We start from the raw sequence: 19,220 nt of genomic DNA on the forward strand, positions 1-19,220 counted from the left end.
AAAACATTTTAAGATAGATGAAGCAACGAGTACTCAGTTTTATAATGTAATCCATTGGACCCCAATGCGGTATTATTATGGCTAAATTACTAATCCTAAACCCCTCAAAAACTGTGACGCATGTCCAATACCCACACACACAGACGCACAAATGTCAACAGCGACAAATGAGGATTATGGAGGCCCATTGGTGGGATATAACTGCATGATGAAAGAGTAGTTAGCAAATTCGCCTCACATTTCTGAGATCAAGGGTTCAAGCTTTCCTGTGTGGCGCTTGCATGTTTTCCCCATGCCTGAATGGGATTTCTCTGCGAAATTTGTTTCCTTCCACATCCCAAAACCATGCATTGTTGGGTGATTGAAACCTCCAAATTGTCCGTAGGTATGAATATGTGCGTGAATGGTTGGTTGTCTTATTGTGCCCTAAGATTGGGTGGCAATCAATTCAGGATGCACCCCGCCTACTGCCCGTAGTTAGCTGGGATGAGCTCCAGCACTATTTAAGTACCTTACTGGCCCGAATATAAGACGTTTTTTTTTGCACTGAAATAACACTGAAAAAGAAGAGGTCGTCTTATATTCGCGGTCTGGACATTATACCCATTCACAACGCTAGATGGCGCCAGATATCATTGAAGCGATGTTCTGTCATGACAGATCTCAGCTACTCTCCCCATTCACGGTGCCAGATATCATTGAAGCGATGTTCTGTCATGATCGATCTCAGCTACTCTTTTTAGTTTAACCAGTTTGCATTATTTTATTGCAATGTTTTTCCTTATTCAGATTTGTTTCAAGACTACAGTTACAGTTAGACTTCACTTTGATGGTTAATGCAGTTATTGAAATTTTGTTGTTTTATCAGAATAGATTGGTTTATTTACATTTCAAAAACCAGAAGCCATTCATTTACGAATGTGATTGCATTTTAGTTTACATATTTAAATGTTCAGATATTAAGATTTGAATGAGGCAAAATAGCATGCTTTTACTCTCAAATACATTGTTATAATCATTTGTTTAGGATGTACTGTCATTATTTTCTGTATAAAAATTAATTTTGTGTTCAAAAAGTCTTTTTTCAAACTTGAGTCTTGAAAAAGAGGGGGTTGTCTTATAATCAGGGCCGTCTTATAGTCGGGCCAATACGGTATCTGCCAAAATATCTTATCTTTCAAGTATTCCCTCTAACAGCATGTCAAGAGAAACCGTTTGCTTTGCATTTGCTTGCTGGTGTACTCATTTTCCCTTCTTACTTTCTAACATAGTTGGATGTGAACGAAATGCTTTAACCCTATAAAGGTGACTAAAAATCAACTGGTGAGAATTGTAAAGCGCCTACCATTGTGTCTTGCATTGTACTTTTGTCTGTGTGTAAAGTAGTGATAGTGTCCTCCAGTCTTTTTTTCTTTTCCATACTCTCCTGCATCAATAAAGACAACTGCTGATCCAAACGAGCCTTCTCTGCACTCCACTCTCCGTGCTAAAAAAAAAAAAAAAAAAAAAATGGATCACTTGCTAAATAATTTCTCTGGTAAAATGAAAGAAGTGATTTAAGGAGGATAGAAAAGCTAATCCTTAACTTAGCTTTTTAACTACTGAACTTTGACTATGTCATGGAATGAATGAGAATTTACCAGTTTTTCTGTCTCCTGTTTTTTCACTTCAAGCTGCTGCTCTGCACTCTTCAGTCGATCACAACTGCTTTGGACTTGCTGCTCCAGGGTTGCTATCTTAATTACAACACAGTCCAAGAACAGGTAGATGATGGCTTTCAAAAAAAGTATTTAGCAGTTCAATATAAAGTATTTTTTTAAGTATGCTGATGAGTGATTAATGAAACAATGTACAGAAAATTCCAGCTTACAACAGGATTTGAAAAATGAAACGCCGTATACGAGACTTTAAACTTTACATAGATATTGTACGTTGATAGCAAACGATTAAAATAAGATTTAAAATCTGAAGTGTCTTCAGTATTTTTTTTTTTTTACGAATGATGTTTTTGCTCACTTGCGTGTCTGTTCTCTCTCGGTAGGACTTTGAAGATTCATCTTTATGTCGGAGAAGTGTTTGCAGCTCTGCAATGCTGCATGTCATTTTGGATATCTGAGGGCAGACAGAAAAGATAAAAATAAAAAGTTGCAGACAAGCAGATGAGCTTGCAAAAGGAACCAGATGGGCAAATTTGATGCTTACAAGCCACAAATGTTTTAGCCACCTAATGTGCCATAGCAAAATTCTGAATATGTATACTGGTAGTAAGTTATTTGGTTCAATGGAGCTTCAATTCAATGGAGCTTCAATTCTTGAATGGAATTCCTTTACTTCCTGTAAATTCTATCCTACCCCACGTTCTTTATAGGCAGTCCCCGGGTTACGACGTACCCGATTTGCGGGATTTCGACTTTACGACGCCAGAGTCTCGTCCGCAGTTTTGTCTCCAGTTGTTTTTTTTAAGGTAACTTTTCAACCTTTATAAAATATTTCCATAACATTTGTGATGATATGTCGACTGACAACTAGTTGAAAGACACCTATTTTATATCTTGAGGGGGTCTGTATCGCTTTCACCAGCACTAATTAACTTTGAGGAGGGTGGCGGCAACCCTGCCAAACAAAATGCTACAAATGTGCTGACTGCTTTACGGCATACATCACTTCCCCCTTTCATTATAAAGGCAGAGGTCGATGAGAACGCTTTCGCGCGGATTCTGCAAAGATGACAGAGTAACAAAAGAAACATATAGTTTTGTCTGAGGACAAGAGAAAAGGTAGGCTACCAGGGATAAAAGGAAACTCAAGAATAAACATTGGCACGGCTTTCACTTGCCCCTTCAACCGAACTCCACTAAACCACACAGTTGCTAACTGTCATATGCTATTGTTTAGCCACAGCTAGATTCATTACCTTATTACTATTCTTCCTTCACACAGCCGCTGTAAACAGAAATATTGTTTAATCCATCTGCAGGCGACCGGGAGATCATGATTTTACTACACTGTGCAGGTGTGCGCTGGTCCTCATGGGAAACGCAGTCTTCCTTCAGGCAAAAAACAACCACTTTTGTCCACTGGTGTCGCTAAAATCGCCCCCTCGCCCGTTAGCTCGCTATTAACCCGCTAGCTCATTGAGCAGCGTTCTTTTCACCGCTGGACCGGTGCCACTAATAGCTGCCGTTTTCCTTGTTGAATTGCCCAAGATTTTGACCTTATTTCCCTCGGTATAATTTTGCAGCCATTGAGGTATGTTTTTGTCAGCAAACATGTCTCTACTGATTTACTTTATAGCATGATTGTACGCTCTTTCATGATTGTATTTTCTAAATGTGTGTTCATAATTTGTCAGTTGTAAGAAGAACAATGGTGTGATCGATATTAAGGTAGGGAAAAAAATATCCATTTTTTTTTCAACTTTATTTTATTAATAGGGTGTATAAAACATGTTTTTGGATAGTTATTTTGAGATTAAGGGTACTTAAAGAGTTAATTCCAACTTGCGCGGAAATTCAGGTTACGTCACCAGCGTAGGAACGGAACTCATTTGTAAACCGGGAACACCTGTTTTTCCAATTTTCTATATATCAAATTACTTGCAACACATATTTTTAAAAAATACAATTGTTAACACCAGCTAGCCTGTGGGTCATGGATCGCAAGGAGTTCATGAGCACCTGTGCCTCCAAAGAGCTGACTGTTTCAGTGTGGTTTGTCCGAAGTTCTGTTAGTTCTGCTCTTGTCTCTCTCAGTCTTTGCTCAAGACTGGATCTCTGTAAAAGCATAACGACAAATGAACAACGGACAGATCGACAGATTTTATGAATACAGTGAGGTAAATTAATTTGGCTTTTTAAATGTACCTCTTGAACAAGCTCAAGTAGATGATCGTCCTGGCTCAGGTTTCCTTGCAATTGCCTCTCTAAGGAGTTTACTTTTGTTTGAAGGTCCCTCAACAAATGCTCCTTGTCCTCCTCTTTAACAGCAGCCTAATGAATTCAAGAAATCATCTTTAAAATTTGAATATGTTAAATATTAAATTCTAAATTTTGATTAGATTCGGTTGCATGAAAAACTAAGTAATATATCAGTTTCTTCAGTCATAAACTGTAGTAGTATGACAAGCAAATGTGTTTTTTCTTTGACCTTTTGTTGTTTCAACTTTAGGGCATTATACTCAGTCTGAAGATCTTGGAAGAGGCACTCAGAAGAGGACACCATACTCTGTGACTGCAAAAAAACACATTGTGTTGTGTTGAGCTTCTTATAGTAAAATTAAAATAGGTAAAATGTAGACAGACGGCAAGAACAGATATTAAAACTACCTTCTGCAAGTCTGCCGAGACTTGCTGGTTGACCAACTTTAGCTTCTGATTTTGTCCCTCTAACTCTCCAATTTTCTTGTCTGCCTCTTCTCTAAGCAGCAGTAGTTGCTCTCTGTGCAAAAAAAGTTTTGTTACAATAATGTTCATGACTCATATATGCTATTAATCAGATAAAGATTTTTTTTTTTAACTTTGCAATTATTTGTTTTATTTTTATTCTGATGGAATGATTCACTTTTATCTGTGCTTATATTTTTTATGAGCACAACAAGGTAATAAGGTAGTGGCTATTAAAAAAAAAATAATAATAATAGTTTAGGAAGTAAACCAGTGAATTCAATGTTTTTGACTTTTTATTCATCAATTTATTTACCATAGATTTACCATTTATGCTTCTGCTTTTGGACAAATGTTGTGTAATTATTCAAAAGCACTACTATTGAAGAAAGATTTCGGTCAAACCAAAAAGCTCATCCACAAATAAAATGTACATAATTTTCTGACCACAAACTGTATACTTAATACTAAGGGGGTAACGGTAAATGTATTTGTATTAAACCATTTTGGTACATGGTGCTCGGTTCGGAACGGAGGCGTACCGAACGAGTTTCTGACGTAATGTAACCCTTACTTTTCGAGGCTGTGAGTCGATCGGGTTACAGTTTCTTTGTGTAGATTATGTTTACTCCGTCTTCTCTACTATAATGAGGACCAACACGGTAGGACAGTATAACCCAGAAACATCAACGGCGCAACAACGTGGCCGCAGCGAGAACGCAGTGAAACACGGCCGTTAAAGTCAATCAGCCACTGCACACCAGTCGCAGTGCGGCCGCGTGTTAGACGCGTCCCAGAAGCGGCTCAACACTACGCACACGAAAAGAACGGCAGAGTTTATTATTTGATGCGAGATGCGGCCCTCCTGCGTCAATACTACTACCGGTAGCTAGGATCGGGCAGACCGGAAGTCACTCGTTTAAAAATATGGTGGATCCAGTCGATTTTCAAACTAATATGCAATCGTAACCCACTTTTTGAGTCCATCAGATCTCTTGAGTGGTAGATCGGGGCACAGTGGACTTGTCTTTGTTGATTTACTGCTGTCTTCTCTGCTATAATAACAACCAACATGGCCCCGTGTTCAATACGAAACCCTCCTACCACAACAAAACAAGTAGGAACTAATATTCACATAGGAACTAAAGTTATACAATATAAAATATACAATAAAAATGAATACTACATCACATTTGTAAAATATAAACACATAATAAAATAAATAATAGCCATTTTGTTTGTAAAATACATGTTAAAATCTTTGTCATTGGGATTGCTTTTCTCTTTAGCACAGGACTTCTTTTTTCTTCTTTCTTTCAGAAAGAAAGCTGACCAATACGCAGGGTCTGAAAGGCAAATTATTGTTGGATTATCTTTAAATACACGCTACTTTTTGAGCAAAATTCTAGCTTTGTATAGGCTAATGTTCCTATTGTTGAAAGCACAAAGTGTGTAATAAACAATTTACAATAACACATTTATATTTTGCATTTTGTTTTCTTACTGTACCGAAAATGAACCGAACCGTGACCTCAAAACCGAGGTACGTACCGAACCGAGATTTTTGTGTACCGTTACACCCCTACTTAATACTGATTAAAGGATCAATTTTCTAAAATTATCGTTTTTACTGGTCTATTACATTTTTACCGATGACATTGCAAATTCTAACGTAAGTAATTTTTGTGGAGATTAGGGGTGGGAACCTCTGGTTACATCACAATACAATATTATTTGCGATACAAGATTCATAATAATGATTATCTCACGATATGACAATACAATAATTATCAGGAATTGTCAGGAAATCTATGATGTTCTACGGTACAAGTATTAAAGACAAAAAACAAGGTACTGTTTTTTCTAAACGGAATAATAAACTTTTTTTTTTTGCCTTTCAAAGCAATTGTCTGGTCTTATGACACTATTTCAGTGCAACATTTCTGTAAATAAATACAGCAACAATATATTATTGCAACATTCTTGTAATCAAATGCGTTTTTCTTATATTGTAATTTCTTATCACCATCTTAACTTTTTTAAGGGCTGAAAAGTAACAAAATAATTCAGAAATACAATGGCTTTGACAAAAGAGACAAAAATATTTAGTAATTTATATTTAATAGTTTTATAGTCTGCAACACTCCGGGAAAAAGCGGAAGAGGAAGTACTGTAAACAGTAAAGTACTGTACTACTTTAAAAATACTTACAGTGCCTTGCAAAAGTATTCAGCCCCCTTGAGCCTTGCAACCTTTCGCCACATTTCAGGCTTCAAACATAAAGATATAAAATTTTTATTTTTTGTCAAGAATCAACAACAAGTGGGACACAATCGTGAAGTGGAACAAAATTTATTGGATAATTTAAACTTTTTTAACAAATAAAAAACTGAAAAGTGGGGCGTGCAATATTATTCGGCCCCCTTGCGTTAATACTTTGTAGCGCCACCTTTTGCTCCAATTACAGCTGCAAGTCGCTTGGGGTATGTTTCTATCAGTTTTGCACATCGAAAGACTGACATTCTTGCCCATTCTTCCTTGCAAAACAGCTCGAGCTCAGTGAGGTTGGATGGAGAGTGTTTGTGAACAGCAGTCTTCAGCTCTTTCCACAGATTCTCGATTGGATTCAGGTCTGGACTTTGACTTGGCCATTCTAACACCTGGATACGTTTATTTTTGAACCATTCCATTGTAGATTTGGCTTTATGTTTGGATCATTGTCCTGTTGGAAGATAAATCTCCGTCCCAGTCTCAGGTCTTGTGCAGATACCAACAGGTTTTCTTCCAGAATGTTCCTGTATTTGGCTGCATCCATCTTCCCGTCAATTTTAACCATCTTCCCTGTCCCTGCTGAAGAAAAGCAGGCCCAAACCATGATGCTGCCACCACCATGTTTGACAGTGGGGATGGTGTGTTCAGGGTGATGAGCTGTGTTGCTTTTACGCCAAACATATCGTTTTGCATTGTGGCCAAAAAGTTCAATTTTGGTTTCATCTGACCAGAGCACCTTCTTCCACATGTTTGGTGTGTCTCCCAGGTGGCTTGTGGCAAACTTTAAACGAGACTTTTTATGGATATCTTTGAGAAATGGCTTTCTTCTTACCACTCTTCCATAAAGGCCAGATTTGTGCAGTGTACGACTGATTGTTGTCCGATGGACAGACTCTCCCACCTCAGCTGTAGATCTCTGCAGTTCATCTAGAGTGATCATGGGCCTCTTGGCTGCATCTCTGATCAGTGTTCTCCTTGTTTGAGAAGAAAGTTTGGAAGGACGGCCGGGTCTTGGCAGATTTGCAGTGGTCCTATGCTCCTTCCATTTCAATATGATGGCTTGCACAGTGCTCCTTGAGATGTTTAAAGCTTGGGAAATCTTTTTGTATCCAAATCCGGCTTTAAACTTCTCCACAACAGTATCTCGGACCTGCCTGGTGTGTTCCTTGGTTTTCATAATGCTCTCTGCACTTTAAACAGAACCCTGAGACTATCACAGAGCAGGTGCATTTATACGGAGACTTGATTACACACCGGTGGATTCTATTTATCATCATCGGTCATTTAGGACAACATTGGATCATTCAGAGATCCTCACTGAACTTCTGGAATGAGCTTGCTGCACTGAAAGTAAAGGGGCCGAATAATATTGCAAGCCCCATTTTTCAGTTTTTTATTTGTTAAAAAAGTTTAAATTATCCAATAAATGTTGTTCCACTTCACGATTGTGTCCCACTTGTTGTTGATTCTTGACAAAAAAAATTACATTTCATATCTTTATGTTTGAAGCCTGAAATGTGGTGAAAGGTTGCAAGATTCAAGGGGGCCGAATACTTTTGCAAGGCACTGTAAACAAAAGACTTTTTTGAATATCGGATCGGGACTCGGTATCAGCAGATTCTCAAAATCAGGTGACTTGGAGTCGGTTTCAAAAATATCATGTCTATTATGTGGACTAAAGGCGCACTTATTGACAAACAGAAGAGGAAATACCTCCTTCCATGGAGGGAAGGGAGCGTGGAGCATCACAGCGTCGTGCTGTGACACTGCATGTAATGTATCATAGCATAGCAATTAGCCACTAGGCCAGCGACGGGTTCGAGCAAAATGTAGTACATAAAAAATGCATAGGGGAAAATTAAACCACAAAAGGGAACCGCGTGGTACCAAAGTCACACAGGCACGGTATTGCGCTCACTTTCCTGATTTTTTTGATTGTCAAATTGTCGCCACTTACAGGAGAGCGAGACTCATGAAACAACCGCTCAGAGAGGCTCCGCCTGTTTATGCCACTGTCACTCTCACACTGTACGTTCAGGGACAGCATGCAAAACACAACTGCCATAATGCAACTGCTTTGCAAAGCACAACAACATTTGGCCATGGCTAATCGTCTGTAATCTTGACAGCGTACGCACTGTACTTACGCTTCCAAGGATGACTTGTGTGTACCGTCAGAACTTGGAGCATCAAAGCTCCATGTTGTGACGCTGCACATAAAGTAACAAAAGCGGCCCTTGTTCCGGTTGCATTCACAAGTGAAGAAGGTTGCGCTTAATGAGGACGGAGACCAACGATTTTTGAGTGGACCAGAGTTCGTTTGTTTGGTCCGAAGTAGAGTTCGGATGTGCACTCACATTTACTAAACGAAGCGGGCTATCTAAGAAAAAGAACTCTGGTTTGTTTAAAATGGACCATACAGTATTAGTGTGATAGCACCCTCAGACTCAAATGCACACATGTGGTAATTCAGCAGGCATTGATTCCATGCTGTCTCCATGAACTAAGTGAACAGTCCCTACGCTGAATACCGTACTTTACCAAAAATATGCAGGTAAAGGTTAAAATAGTAGTTCTGTTTACCGCTCTATTTCCAGCTCAGTGTTGGATCTGGAACTCTCTGCGTGTTGCTTTTGTAAAGCTTGAAGTGTCCCCTTTGTTTCTGAGAGTCTTTGCTTTGATAAATCGAGTTCAGTCTCTTGCTGCTGGAGGTCCAACTGAAGCAGGCCGAGCTGTTCTTCCTTTCTCAGCAACTGGTAGACATAACAGATATTTCATGTAATATTTCTTAAAACTGCCATTGTGACCAGACAGTAGCTTATGATACATATGAATTTAACAAAAACAGGATTTTCTACTGAACTGAAAAACCCTTTGTGAAGACATGGCAGCAAGGGACTATCAGAATTCATACAAAATACATACCATGTGTTTGACTTTAGCAAGTTCCTGTTGCTGGAAACCTTCAAATTCATCCATATCATCCCGCTTCTGAAATAGTGTCAAGCTTTGCTCCATCATTTCGTCCAGTCTTGCTGATAAGGCAGCCTTTTCCTAAACAAAGATACATAGGTGGAGTTTTTTCATCGTGGAAATGATGGATTGATGGCGAAATGCTAAAACAATTAAATATTCCAAATAATGATTGATGATCATCACAAAACACTGCTTACTTTTTCCACAACGGCCAGTTTCCTCATCCATTCCTGTCGGGAAAGGATAGATAACCATGAAGGAGTCAGAACGCAATAAAATGACCATATAACAAGAATGAATTGAAGAAGTTTCTGCCAACTTCCTGATTTGTTTTCTTTTTGGGCGGTGGGGTGCATAAGAATTCGTGACCTTGTTCTTTTGGTCTTAATTTACAGCTCTTAACCATAGGTGAGAACGTGGTATAGTTTGATTGGTAGCTTTCCTTTTCCGCACAGCTCTCTCCATCGCGACAATCTGCATCACTGCAGACATTTCACTGATACGTCCCTAAAGCAGGGCAAAAAGTAACCAACCAGACACCAAGGTACTCAACTTGCTGTAGAAACTCACCCCCTTTTCTAACTAAAGACCCCCAAACATTGATGTGGTCCTACTGTCTTACCACACCAGATAGAGTTAAAGATCACGCTTCTTAAATATTGAGAATTCTCTCAGTCTATTCTGTGAGAGAAAGTGTTATGATTATAGCTGCAACTTTTAGTCGATTAGCGCGAGCTTTTCGATTTCAAAAATGCTTCGAAATAAATTTTGCTGCTTTGAGGATTTGTTTAATTAGAGTGGCGTTGTAATGGTTCGTTTTGAAAGTGTTTGCATTTAGTTTTATTGATTTGGATGGATACACATCCTTCTGGTAGCATCAGTGAATATGATATAACACATTTAATATGTGGGAATCCAGCTGCTCTTTGTTAAGACCAACATAAGGGAAGTTTTTGTTTAAGCTGTTTTTTATGCATTCATAATTTAGTTTATAAGTATATTCAGCAGTTTTTTGTGGAATGTGTGTTTGAACAATTTGTTCAGAGCATTGTTAGAAAAAAATATTAAAAAACTAGCATTTTAAGCATTTAAGCTAGCGGACTTTTGCTATGCAAATTAGCCAATTGTTCTGTTGTTGTACTTAAATCCTCATAGATAGATTTTTTTTCATACCGTTTGAGGCTAAGCTAAGGTGTTTTAGTTTATTTTTAAATGCATTTATTTGTCTTGTGAAATGAAAATGCAATTCTGCATAGTTTGAAGAAACTGGAGTTTTATTTTCTATTCACATTTAATGCTCTTTTGAAAGTGCAATCTTAGCAAGCCTTTGTTTTATATCTCCTAAAACTTATTCAGCAACGCATTAAATGTACCTGATATGATTACTCGATTATTCAAACTAGCTATTGATAGATTAATCGATTACTTAAATAATCGGTCGCCGCAGCCCTAGTTACGATATGGGCATACATTCTACACAATCTAACTCAGACATCAAAACAAAGTCAAAGTTGTCCTTTTAAACATTTTTTAATGTATTTCTTCAACTCCCCACCTTGTAATAGTACCTTAAAGAGCATGTGACACGAAAAAGCATTTTTATTTCATAATACACGCGGTATTTTATGCCCCTGAATGATATGGGCCGCTTGGATGTGTGTGGAAGCGATCGCTATTTTTATTTAGTTTTTTGAATCCCGCGCCATGAAAATGAGTCACTTCCGGCTTCGGTCTTGCATTGAGGAGGAGGGCGCTGTGACGTGTACGGTAGAAGACGTCCTCTTCACGCTACAGTGTACTGTTGTGTATGAGGACGAGGGATTCAGCTGATTTTGCGGATTAATACGTTTATTTTTCGCATCACGCCAGCCAAACGGCTGCAGAAAAATCATTCTGTATGAGGGAGAGGCGTATGCGCCTTTTTGGAGTTTCAAAAGGTTCCCATTCACCGTGGATATTTACTATGGGACCATTGGACTTACGAGGAAGTGAGTAAACATCTTGTTTTGTATTATGTCAAATACGAATACAGCGATTACAAAGTAAACACTACAAACTTCCTGTAAATGAAGGACTACTTACGTTTGATCATTGATAGGCATGTAAAAAGCTCTCCTAATGCTCATTAGCAGCAGCACGTTAGCTGCACAGCAACTCCAGCCACCTTCCTCCGGGAAACGAACTGTAAATTGCTCTCCGCCGGGCGGTTTGCCGATCCGCGAAGACAATCGACAACCGGGTCGTCATGTCAAATAATCCAGGATAGTTATGTGTGATTTTCCGCTTCGAAGACTTTGAAACATCACTCGGTTCGGGTTAGCATGTCGGCTAGCTGTCACGCCTTCTGGTTTGTTTACATTCTCCGAAGCCGGGGAAGGGAAATGACATATGTCCGATTTAGGTGTCATAAAATATCATTCGGGAGGTGCGACAGTAAAGGTTAAGACAGTTTTGACCATTATGGAGTAATTTTGCCATGTCATCCTGAATAAATGCATTTTTATTATTTCATATTCCATTCAGCACAAGACTGTTATTTGTTATGACTATGCCATTTATTTAGCAATTGGGGAAAATACTTGGATAAAAAGAATATCCTGTAAAAATATTGAAGTAAAGAGACAGAAACAATGACATTTTGCTGCTCTCTTCGTCGCGTTTTCCTCGTTGTGAATAGTTCCCCCTCGACGGGCTGACTGGTCCTTCTCAAGCCATTTATATAGCTATTGGGGAAAAATACTTGGATAAAAAGAATATCCTGTAAAAATATTGGAGTAGAGAGACTGAAACAATGACATTTTGCGGCTCTCTTCGTCGCGTTTTCCTCGTTCTGAATAATTCCCCCTCAATAGGCTGAATAGTAAAACAGATGAGCCCAGTGTACCGCTGACGTCATCCACCTGTTGGGGACGCTAAAGCCCTATAATGGTAGGCATGGCTAACCGGCAGATTAAAAGACTAATTTCTTGTCATCTGTGCTTTGCTAAATTGTTGTATATAGTCGAATCGTCTCAAAATATGATTCTAATTCACATAATAATGCCATTTAAGACTTTTTCTCGTGTCGTATGCTCTTTAAGCCTAAAGAACAAACATCCAGTTACGCACTTCTGGACAACCACCCTGTATAATTATTAAAACTATAAATCCTTGCCATGTCAAAGGCTGCCATATTGAGACAAGCTGAATTACCTTAAATGTGCATCTCATGCTCGTAAACCCTCGGCTATAACTGAGTATGGCAAAATGTCCTTGTAAAGGTTTCACCACCAGTTATCACAGAGATCTGATTTCACTAACTGCTGCCACGAGTAGCACAAACCTTTTAATTGAATTAAAATGACCAAGGCTTTAAACACAGGCATGATAGGCTGGAATTCTTTTCCTTTAATAAAATCATTATTTATAATATTTGCATTTAATATTTGCTTTAAATGAATTTGTGAGCATTAATTGGTTTGATGATCTGTAACATGCAAGTCATTAATATGCAAAAAAAAAAAAAAAAGAAAAAGAGGCAAATTCTTTTAAACAGCACCGTATATGTATGTAAGGATGAATCAGATGAACATTTACCTGATCCTTTTTGTCCAGTGCTAGAGTCATCCCCTCTTCCATTTTGGCTTTGTTCGCCTGGTGAAACTCATTCTGCTCTTGAAGTTTTTTTATGGAAGCTAGACAAAAAAGTGAGATAAAGTAAAACAAAGGGGAAGACTAAAAATAAACACACACATCAAGTTGACTGCAAGCAAGAGGCAAGCCAAAACAGCAAATGCTAAAAAGTAAAACAGTGAGCATAATAGAAAAGTATTGTGATGTGATCCAAAACAAGGGCTGCCTTACAAGCTGTAACCCCACTTGATTACTGTTGACAGCAGAGATGGGTAGTAACGCATTACATTTACTTGAGTAACTTTTGAGAAAAATTTACTTCTTAAGGTAGTTTTACCAAACCAGAATTTTTATTTTTACTCTGACTCTGCTACTTGGGCTACACTAGTCGTTACATTTTTCTTCTTTATTCTAAATAATAGATTTTGCTTTATTTTTGCCAGAGATGCACACAGTGGCTCTACCAGTTTCACCACTGAGATGTCGCAATAAGAAACATGGCTCCATTATACCAATCAGACATAACAATACAGTAACATAACCACACACAAGCTTGCAGTTGGAAGTTCTATGATCACGCCAGCCCAATCAACCTTACAGAACCATAAAAAATAAACTATTTCACACTGTTTTTCTTTGGCACCAATAGACCATGGAAAACCTGAGATATGATCAATTCATGGGAGGAAAGGTTTTCTCCACTAGAAGGCAGACATGGTCTTTGGACAGGTGATGTTTCATTTCTGTAGATTTTTCTAGTCAGAATCTGATGATTTTTGGGGGGGGGGTTGCCTTATATTGTCATGTAATAGGTAATAGTAAAGCATTATAACAGTTGATATAGATGACTTTGTGCTAAGAAAAATAAATGTACCATTGTTAAAAAACAACAACAACAACAACAACACCAGACACTGTAACCAGTTACTCATTACTTGAATATTCTTTTAGTGAATACTTTTTTACTTGTGCTGTACTGTAATTTTTTTGGATGATAATTTTACTTTTACCTGAGTAATATAATATTTTTGAAGTAATGCTACTCTTACGTGAGTAAAATCTTTGGCTACCCTACCCATCTCTGGTTGACAGTAGCTTGGGCATGCATGCATGTAAAATCATTGTGAGAGTTGATTTGGGCCCAAAGAACAGACGAAAGAACCACATATTGTGATATGTGATGGATAGAGTTAAGATAGTGTGAAAAGCAAGATGAGAAAAACTGGTGTCATTGAAATGTTACGGGTACTGCTTTTGGTTTTGTGAGATGACAATTATAGTAGACTGGATCCCAATAATGCAAAGGGTTCTTAAAGAGGGTTTCTTCAACACACCATTTCAGTCAATTTAGGGTATCAGATATTTAAAGGCCCAATGCAAAAATCCTAGCAAATGCATACCTATACACAGTGAATTGAATATGTTGTGTACACTAGTATTGGATTAGAAAAATCTAAAAATATGTAATCTTGCACATTAATATAGGAGGCATTTGATACATTGCATACTGCACAAGAGCATGTCAACGGCTGTAGCAAAACCTCCAAAACATAATTCACAACGAGCAAGTCCACATTTCTAGGTAACAACTTTATTTACTAATCATACTACATTTCATTTTTATATTTACACTATATTCTTTAAGCGGATTCGTTTTTCGTTTTTCCTCAAATGATGCATAGGTTTACATATTTAAAGGTTGGATTTTTCACCGTTATAACTGAATGATGTGGTAAAACATCACTCCAGCAGTCCAAATATTAAATATCTAGTTAAAAAAAAAAAAAAAAAGAACCTTCGATATAGGATTCAAGTGAATTAGAAACTCAACGAACAACTACTAAATTTCCTTTTTTAATTTTACACGTATACTACCCCAAGAGCTAATTTGCATACACATTTTATAAATACAATATTAGGAGTGCATCACGAAGTTAGCATATTATTATTAGTAGTGTATCTTAACATTGCTCACCAGACTATGAAATTGTTTACAAGAGCTAGGTCGAGAAAAGTAAACATCAGACTGTCTTGAATTTAAATGGGATGAGGACAGCCAAACAATGCTCTTGAAATAAGAGCAAAACGTTTCAACTTCCTTTCAAAATTAAGGGTCTCTTTAAGTGTCCGAAGAGAACAAATCACTGTATGCTTAAATCTGGCTCATGATCACATCAGTGTATATCACACTCAGAAGACCAGTAACATTTAAGCATTAAAACATCTCCAAAGTAGTAAAAAATAAAAAACAATCAAACATGGAGAGCACGGCTTGACAGGAGTAGCTGTTAGATTTCCCAGAGTATCATTAACACTGACTGAACAAAGTCAGTATTAAAAGGTCTTGGGATTCAAGATCCTTCACTATGACAAAAAACATTTACACAGCATCTGTAGCACACATGAAAAGTAGAAACTACTTTTTGGAGAAAAGGAATGAAGCAGTGAGTTGGTTAATACAGCTGATTGACAGATAAGAGAAAAGTAGCTCACTGGTAGGAGGGGAGCGAGAGGAGAGGTACGTACAATCCTGATGGTTTTCTAATGCAATTTCAAGCTTCTCCTTGGTCTTCTGCATTACTCGCAGCTGCTCAGCATAGTCTAGTGATGTTGGGATGCAGGGTGATGAAATGAGATATCAATGAAAAAAAAACTACAATTGTTGTAAAACTGCAGAATAAAAATTGCAACACCCATGTGGCATGCTTCAATCAGGTCAACTGCTACCACCATTAAAACATTTTGTATTACATATTGTATTATTTGTATACATATTCTTGTCTTGTCTTTCAAATTGACTGTGTTTGTAAGAATAATTACGACCCAATTACTCTTGCAAGTATTTCGACCTGGACTTGCTTTTGTTCTTGAGTTGGACTTGCAGATGTTGACAACTGCAAAATGACAGTCAATACGATGATAAAATTGAGCAAAACTACAAATAATTGTTGCGTCATAAGAATGTGATTGCACACAAGTGTAATAATTAGGGCTGTCAAACTTTTTTAAAAATTAAAAATTTTAATCGAGTTAATTACAGCTTAAAAATTAATTAATCGCAATTAATCGCAATTTAAACCATCTCTAAAATATGCCATATTTTTCTGTAAATTATTGTTGGAATGGAAAGATAAGACACACGACGGATATATATACATGCAACATACTGTACATAAGTACAGTATTTGTTTATTGTAACAATAAATCCACAAATGCCATTATTAACATTATTTCTGTTAAAGTGATCCACGGATAGAAAGACTTGTAGTTCTTAAAAGATAATTGTTATAGTTACAAGTTATAGTAATTTTATATTAAAACTAGGGCTGTCAAACGATTAAAATTTTTAATCGAGTTAATTACAGCTTAAAAATTAATTAATCGTAATTAATCGCAATTAATCGCAATTCAAACCATCTATAAAATATGCCATATTTTTCTGTAAATTATATATATATTCTGTAAAATAAATTGTTGGAATGGAAAGATAAGACACAAGATGGATATATACATTCAACATACTGTACATAAGGACTGTAGTGGGCATTTCACTCTACTGTCATTTAAATCTGTCTATGCTGTCCTCAGTCCGAAGCGTCTACTTTTTCCAAAGCTAGACAGCTAGTGAACAACGCCTTAATAATCGGACTTCTTCCTTTTTTATCTGATTTATTAATAAAATGGCCTCAAACCATTGTCCTCTTTAGACCGTAGTAAAACTACAAAAAAAAGTACACAAGCATTGCATTAGCAACAACGTTAGCTTAGCACGCTATACAGGTTCACTAAACATAAACAAAAAGCGTCTCATACAAAAAATAACATTTCGCTTACTAACATAATATGTACATTCTTTACAACAACCATACTTACGGACAAATCTTGTCCAAGGATCATATAAGCACAACATTACAACGTAGGCGTCAGCCCGAGACGTCTTGCAGCCATAGTGAACTGGCAAGAAAGCAATAAACCATGTTGCAAAGTGACCACAAGAGTTCGCTGTTAGACTGCACAAAAAACCTTGCTGTAAAACTTACCAAAAGACAGAATACTATCTGAGCGGGACATGTGCGTTAATTGCGTCAAATATTTTAACGTGATTAATTAAAAAAATTAATTACCGCGCGTTAACGCGATAATTTTGACAGCCCTAATTAAAACCCCTCTTCATGTTTTTGTTTTAATAAAATTTGTAAAATTTTCAATCAAAAGTAGAGTTAATATAATAATAATAAGAAAAATAACAATAATAAAAATAGAGTGACCAAAGTCTTAAGTTTTATGTGTATTTTGCATAGCTATTTTGATATGGAATGCCAGTTCATTTTGCATTGTTGTTTAACTGTGTGTCAGAATAGGGCCTCATTACTATAGACTGAAGTGCTTTTCTTTTTGTGAACATTTTTTTGGGGGAGAGATAGGAATATTATTTTTGTTGTGCTTTCACTAAACGATACTTATGTTTGTTGTGAAGGAGAAGCTTATGCCAATAAACGGCGCGGTCCAAAGAACGCCTGTGTCCACTCGCCTTTACTGTATAACATATCTGTACATATCTTACCCAAAATACAACAAGAGACACATAATTGCCACTAAAAGAAAGAAAACTTACCGAAATATGTGTGGAGCACAAATAGCAATTTGCATTGCATTGTGAATACAGCATAAACGTCTCACAACTACTAATTCTCCCACGTTTAGAAGAAATAACATTAGTATGGAATGGCGCTGCCCCCAAGCGGCTGGTGGCATTCTCTTCACTCTTAATGTCCATAAACGGCCTCATTGTAATCTGAGGCAATGTGCGAGCAGGTCATTTAGTGCATGCGTTAATTGCGTCAAATATTTTAACGTGATTAATTTAAAAAATTAATTAACGCCCATTAACGCGATAATTTTGACAGCCCTAGTAATTATTTATCAAAATTTTGACTTATATTCATTTACAATGGGGAGAACAAGTATTTGATACACTGCCGATTTTGCTGGTTTTCCCATTGGCAGTGTATCAAATACTTGTTCTCCCCACTGTATTTTTGGCACTCCTGCTGATAATAATAATAATAACGATAACGTATTGGCCTGAATATAAGACGGTGTTTTTTGCATTGAAATAAGACTGAAAAAGTGGGGGTCGTCTTATATTCGTGCTCTAGACATTATACCCATTCACGACGCTAGATGGCGCCAGATATCATTAAACCGATGTTCTGTCATGACAACTCTCAGCTACTCTCAAGTTTGACCAGTTTGCATTATTTTATTGCAATGTTTTTCCTTATTCAGTTTTGTTTCAAGACTACAGTTACAGTTAGACTTCACGTTGATGGTTAATGCAGTTATTGCAATTTTGTTGTTTTATCACAATAGATTGGTTTATTTACATTTCAAAAACCAGAAGCCATTCATTTACGAATGTGATTGCACTTTAGTTTACATATTTAAATGTTCAGATATTAAGATTTGAATGAGGCAAAATAGCATGCTTTTTCTCTCAAATATATTGTTATAAGCATTTGTTTCAGATGTACTGTAATTATTTTCGGTATAAAAATTAATTTGTTCTTTTTTCAAACTTGAGTCTTGAAAAAGAGGGGGTCGTCTTATAATCAGGACTGTCTTATATTCGGGCCAATACGGTACATGTTTTAATTACTATTATTATATTGTACAAAAGTGGTAATAATACACCAGCACTACTTGCCGAAACTGTTTACATTATAAAGTACAAAGTTTTTCTAACCTAAATACCAAGTCATCCACCATGAACCAAAACAAGACATGCTAGACTGAAAACAAAAACCTTAGCAAACAGGTTTTTGCACAAGAAAATCCATCTACTGCGGTTGGCTGGCAGTCAGATGAGGGTGTACCATGCCTTCTGCCATTAGTTAGCTGGGATAGGCTCCAAGACCCCTTCAACCCTTGTAAGGATAAGCGGTACAGAAAATGAATAGGAAAAAAATAGTCCATCCA

The 19,220-nt window shown here is 37.1% G+C and overlaps 1 protein-coding gene across 2 annotated transcripts in view; it reads right to left on the reverse strand.

The window, feature by feature from the left end:
* The window catches only part of golga1 (golgin A1), a 31,711-nt gene that overhangs the window by 7,561 nt on the left and 4,930 nt on the right, over positions 1–19,220 (reverse strand). The window contains exons 4-15 of one of the 2 annotated variants that reach the window (XM_057832838.1): positions 15,735–15,842; positions 13,206–13,303; positions 9,827–9,859; positions 9,579–9,707; positions 9,237–9,406; positions 4,326–4,437; positions 4,147–4,230; positions 3,864–3,989; positions 3,678–3,773; positions 2,017–2,112; positions 1,641–1,736; positions 1,346–1,486 (exon numbers count right to left, since the gene is read on the reverse strand). In XM_057832838.1, coding sequence (XP_057688821.1) covers positions 1,346–1,486; positions 1,641–1,736; positions 2,017–2,112; positions 3,678–3,773; positions 3,864–3,989; positions 4,147–4,230; positions 4,326–4,437; positions 9,237–9,406; positions 9,579–9,707; positions 9,827–9,859; positions 13,206–13,303; positions 15,735–15,842 — 1,289 coding nt within the window. The remainder of the gene's footprint in view (positions 1–1,345; positions 1,487–1,640; positions 1,737–2,016; positions 2,113–3,677; positions 3,774–3,863; positions 3,990–4,146; positions 4,231–4,325; positions 4,438–9,236; positions 9,407–9,578; positions 9,708–9,826; positions 9,860–13,205; positions 13,304–15,734; positions 15,843–19,220) is intronic. The other variant, XM_057832839.1, reaches the window with a different exon arrangement.

The sequence above is a fragment of the Corythoichthys intestinalis genome, chromosome 3 (genome assembly GCF_030265065.1).
Source record: "Corythoichthys intestinalis isolate RoL2023-P3 chromosome 3, ASM3026506v1, whole genome shotgun sequence".
Taxonomy (NCBI): domain Eukaryota; kingdom Metazoa; phylum Chordata; class Actinopteri; order Syngnathiformes; family Syngnathidae; genus Corythoichthys; species Corythoichthys intestinalis.